Source organism: Panicum virgatum, chromosome 3K, assembly GCF_016808335.1.
Source record: "Panicum virgatum strain AP13 chromosome 3K, P.virgatum_v5, whole genome shotgun sequence".
In the NCBI taxonomy this organism is placed as follows: domain Eukaryota; kingdom Viridiplantae; phylum Streptophyta; class Magnoliopsida; order Poales; family Poaceae; genus Panicum; species Panicum virgatum.
In genome coordinates, this window is record NC_053138.1 from 59618765 (window position 1) to 59623602 (window position 4838).

Consider the following 4838-nt stretch of genomic DNA (forward strand, 5'->3'; position numbering starts at 1 on the left):
ACATGCATGACAAAAAATTGTAGGAGGAGCTCTATGGGTCCAACGGTGATAGGAGAGGCTGGAGCCTCTCCAGACCCACCGTTGACTCCACCCCTGCCGCCCAGCCACCACCGCAGCCTTCTCCGTGCCTCTATGGCCGGCCACTGCCCACCGAAGGTCCTACCCTGCCCGACATATCCGGACAAAAATTATATGTTTTGTTATTCTATTTGTCAAAAGTTGATTCTATTGTAGCCTTTGCATTAGGCTTCGGTTACAAAAGACTGGGATTCATGCCTAATTTCCAGTCCAGACGTCTTTTGTTTCAACAGTCAACACTGAAGTTCAGGTGCAAATTGAATCTAGAAAAATTCACCGCATGTTTAGCCCATGACAAGGGACATTGCTAACTCAGTACCGTCGTAGGTCGTACCTTTTGTTTCCTGTACGTCGACACGATCGATTTTCAGTACACATGCTCGTAACAAAAGATCACAAGAAGTTTGTAGACGCAAGTGTGTGTATTTCATGTCAGCAGATCCTCCGGCCTCTAGTTAGCAATTTAGCATTCACCTTGTTGCAGCCTGAACTCTGGATTGCTCTTCAGTTTTGGTTAACAACATACATATCATGTAGGTATACAGGAAAGCTAAGAGACAGATTTGATGAACGCCGCCGACAACCACCATCAATATAACCTATGTTCAGAATTCAGCCAAGAACCTACTACTGTTTCTATATACCAAGTTACCAACAAACAAAATCTTTGGTTCCTCACAACATGTATGAGCCAACATTCTTCCAATTGGTGCATCGATGCATCCAGAAGAAGAGACCTTCATGTTAATTTGTATGGTGTTCAAGAGCTCCTGACGTTTGGTTTCTGTAAACCGTTTCTGATTACAAGATCCAGAGGTCGGACAGACCTACATATCAGGTTCAGAATGACTGTTCAAAAAGCAAACCCAGCATACGCAAGGTCAAACATGATTTCAGACAGACAGAGCCATGCCTCGCACTTGCGACTTTTAGATCGTTTCAGGGGACATGTAACGGTGCAGAATTAAAGCTTGTACAGCCACAGAAATGCAGTGAAAAAGACCGTCTCCTTTGTATCATTTCCTGGATCATCAGCTTCTCAGCAAATCGCCATCCCCAGCCAACTCGATCGACTGTACTCTTCTGAGTGCTTTGCCTTCTTGATGAGCTTCTAGATCCCTCCCAGCTTTAGTATTTGGCTTATCAATGGTGCATCTGCCAAGGTCAGCAACAAAATGGCATTATATCAGTACTGGAAAGTGATATAATACTGGATAGGTTCTGCAAAAATTATATAGAAAAAGGGGAACTATGGTAAAGATGCTATGACATATATGTTGTACCAGAAAGTACAGTGCTGATTATATAGAAAAAGGGGAACTATTGAACAAAATGGCATTATATCAGTGCTGCAAAAAGTAAGTGTGTGCACCGAGAGAAACAGAGAAATGTGAAAGGTCTTACATGGCCATGCTTGCCTTAGAATAGCGTCAAATATGGAATATGGGATACAAGGTGCCAATCCTCCCCCACTCTTTCCTTGCAACGCTTAACCAGCTCGGGGCAGTTGTTTATCCTTAATTCCTCTAGAGCAGTAATGCGTTTTATGCAGCAGGGCAGGAAGCAAGACCAGGGCAAGCCTGGATCCAAAATTTTTGAAGTGCAGGGAGTTCGCCAAGTGACTCTGGAAGATGTGTCATGGCGTGACAATTAGAGAAGTTGAGAATCTGAAGTGAGGTGAGGCGATGCATGCTCTCGGGAAGGGACGTTAGAGCAGGCAAGTTACATAATTGAAGGCAATGCAGAGAGCAGAGTTCCCCGAGTTGCTCAGGCAGCCGGTGGAGGGCATGTCAATAATATATATAGAGGTCTTGGAGGGATGTGAGGCTTTGTATTGATTGAGGGAGGCTGGACATTAGTGGGAGACCTATTATTCTCAACCTCTGTAGAGATTGCAATTCTCCAAGCCACTCCGGCAGCACAAGACTATCACACCAATTAATATCCAGTTTTTGTAGGCAGGTGAGGCTCCTCATGCTCTCAGGTAACTCTCTCAGTTCTTTGCACATGGAGATTTCCAATTCACGAAGCCCATTGAGGTGCTGCAACAACTCCCAACCAGATGATGATCCGATCAATCCTCCAAGTTTTAGTTGAGTGATGTGAGGAGGCTTCACATCCACAATACAGGAGGAAGGTGAAGACACGTCGCAATGAGCAGGACGTGGACACAAGAAGCTATCTGAGGACAGCAACTGCTCATTGTTTCCTTCCAATGTTAATTCTCTCAAAGACAGTGGAAAGTGTGGCTTGACGTTTAGTTTCGAACAGTCACTTATTACTAGAGTGGAAAGGTGAGGGAAACAATATTGCACTTCATGTTCATTATCCCCCTTTGCTAAACCAGTTGCGGTAGTAAGAAACTCCAGCTTAGGCATTACTCTCAGCTTAAAAATCTTTATCCCAGGCAAATCTTTAAGCCCCTGCAGATGCACCAAGTTTGGTAAGTTCTCCAACACTAGTTTACTCAGAGAGGAGAATTGAGGTAGATAGCTTTGCTTTAGCATGTGTATATCAGACAGATCATTAGAACTACTTTTCTTTGTCATCCAATGTGGCAATTGTGAACTCCGAAAACCACTAATTCTCAGCTTCTCAATATCTGAAGGTGGTTCAAGATAGTTGAGCAAATCCAGGTCCTTTTCCATATCTAATAACGACACTTCTTCTGTTCTTACTACAAAACAAGCCCCATTCTTCTCCCTTGAATACCAATCCAATGATAAGTTCCGTATGCCGTTCTTTTTCTTCAAATGAACCTTTTCAGCATCACCTGGATCCTTGACATAGTTAATATTCTTTATTCGTAATTTACCACTAAACTTACCAAGATTTCCAAGCTCTGAGATCCTTGCATGCTCAGTTTTATCTCCCACAACAAACAATCCTAACTTCTGTAAACGAGTCAGTTCCCCAAAACCTGCTGGCAGGCCACACAATTTTTGGCATCCCTGTAGATTCAAAACTTGGAGCATTTTTAAGTTCCCTATACCTTCTGGCAATTCTTCCAGCAAACAACAATTTTTAAGGTCTATATATTCCAGATGACTCAGCAAAGTGATCAACTGAGGCAGGTGTTGGAGAGGGCACCAAGAAGGTTCCACTTGTCGTTGTCGCAAACCAATGCAAAACACTATACTAAATACCCTTAGTTTTCCAATGTTTGCAACAGAATTAGGTATACCGTTCAGTCTACAATCATGTATGTATAAGCTTTGAAGATTATCACATCCACCTATAGATTGAGGTAAAGTCCTGACTTTCGGTGCATCCACCAATTCTAGAGTTCTCAGCTTCTTAATCTTGCCTATAGATTCTGGTACAATTGCAAATCTTTCGCAACTTATTACATGAATGGCCTGCAAATTCCAGCAATGCGAGATAGCTTCTGGGAGTTCCTCACAGTTAACATTGGAGATTTCAAGATACCCCAGGAGTTCAAACTTGGATATAAAGAGTGACAATGAAGCAGCACGTATACAATCCAATATAATAGTGCGGACACAATACGGATGGTTTGTTGTCTTGTCAAATGCAATGTTACTCCTAGAAATGTAGAGAGCACGAACCTTGTCAAATAGTTTGCTGTCAACCTCCCCAGTGCACGAAATCAAAGATAAATATTTGCACCCCATTATTTGATCAGTAGCTGCTATCCCAGACAAAAATTCATCCTGTAGAATTTGTCTGGTGAGATCATGAACCAGGTCGTGCATTTTGCAAGTCGTTACTTCACCACTGCTAGACTGACATTCTTCTGCATCTTGAAGGAAACCTACTTTCAGAAGAGAATCAAAGTAGGCAAGTCCAACATCTTCTGGTTGTTGAATTTGATTTGCTGGTTTGACAAATGTTCGATCCGCGGCCACGAGCTCCACCCGTTGGAGCTGTTCTTCGCTCGCCGGCGACGCCCCGGAGCCGAGGAAGACGACCGGGATGCCCAGGAACACACGCACGCACGCGAACACTTGGACACAGGAGGTTTGTGCGGCAAAAAGCAACCGCGTTTTCTTGTTTGCATTGAACTATAAATAGCTGAAAAAGGATAAGGGCCATGCGGCCACTACTGCGCCCGGGCCTCTCCCCACGACGTTCCTCAACTCGCGCCATCCCACGAGCCTCCGACGTGCCGAGCAGTCCGGGCGACCACGACGCGTTCCCGCGCGATCTGAGCGCGCGCGAACTCCACTGAAAACAAACAACCGGCTCAGGCTCCCGTGCCAACATGCAGCGAGCTCAGCCAAACCCATTTTTGTACATGAACTAAACATAGAAACTAGGAGCAGCAGCACTTGGATTATCTAACAATCTCCCCCTAGTTCATGTGCTGCTCAAGTAAGCTTGATGACGCCCATCCTCTCCCGCAGCTCCTGGAAAAGAGCCTTCCCAAGAGGCTTCGTCAGTATGTCCGCGAGCTGCTCCTTGGTGCCCACGAACTCAACAGTGATGTCTCCACGATCGACACACTCGCGGATGAAATGAAATTTAGTGTCGATGTGTTTGCTCCTATCATGGAGCACAGGATTCTTACTGAGTGCAATCGCGGCCATGTTGTCCATCTTCAGCCGCGGTGGAGACGTCTTCTTCCCTGTCACGTCCTCGACCAAACGCCCGAGCCAGGTCGCCTGGCACGCTGCTGCTGCGCCAGCGATGAACTCCGCCTCACAGGACGAGAGCGCCACCACGCGCTGCTTCTGTGAGAGCCAAGATACGGGATTGGCGCCGAGGTAGAAGACCACGCCCGTCGTGCTCTTGCGATC

The 4838-nt window shown here is 45.5% G+C and overlaps 1 protein-coding gene across 1 annotated transcript; it reads right to left on the reverse strand.

Moving 5' to 3' along the window:
- Positions 1-765: 765 nt before the first annotated feature.
- On the reverse strand, positions 766-4188 carry LOC120701117 (disease resistance protein RGA2-like). The gene is made up of 3 exons (XM_039985274.1): positions 4146-4188; positions 1483-4045; positions 766-1299 (listed from the first exon to the last, which is right to left on the reverse strand). Exons 1-2 carry the CDS (start codon positions 4186-4188, stop codon positions 1869-1871), a joined length of 2220 nt encoding a protein of 739 aa, XP_039841208.1. The 3' UTR covers positions 766-1299; positions 1483-1868.
- Between the last annotated feature and the right edge of the window lie 650 nt (positions 4189-4838).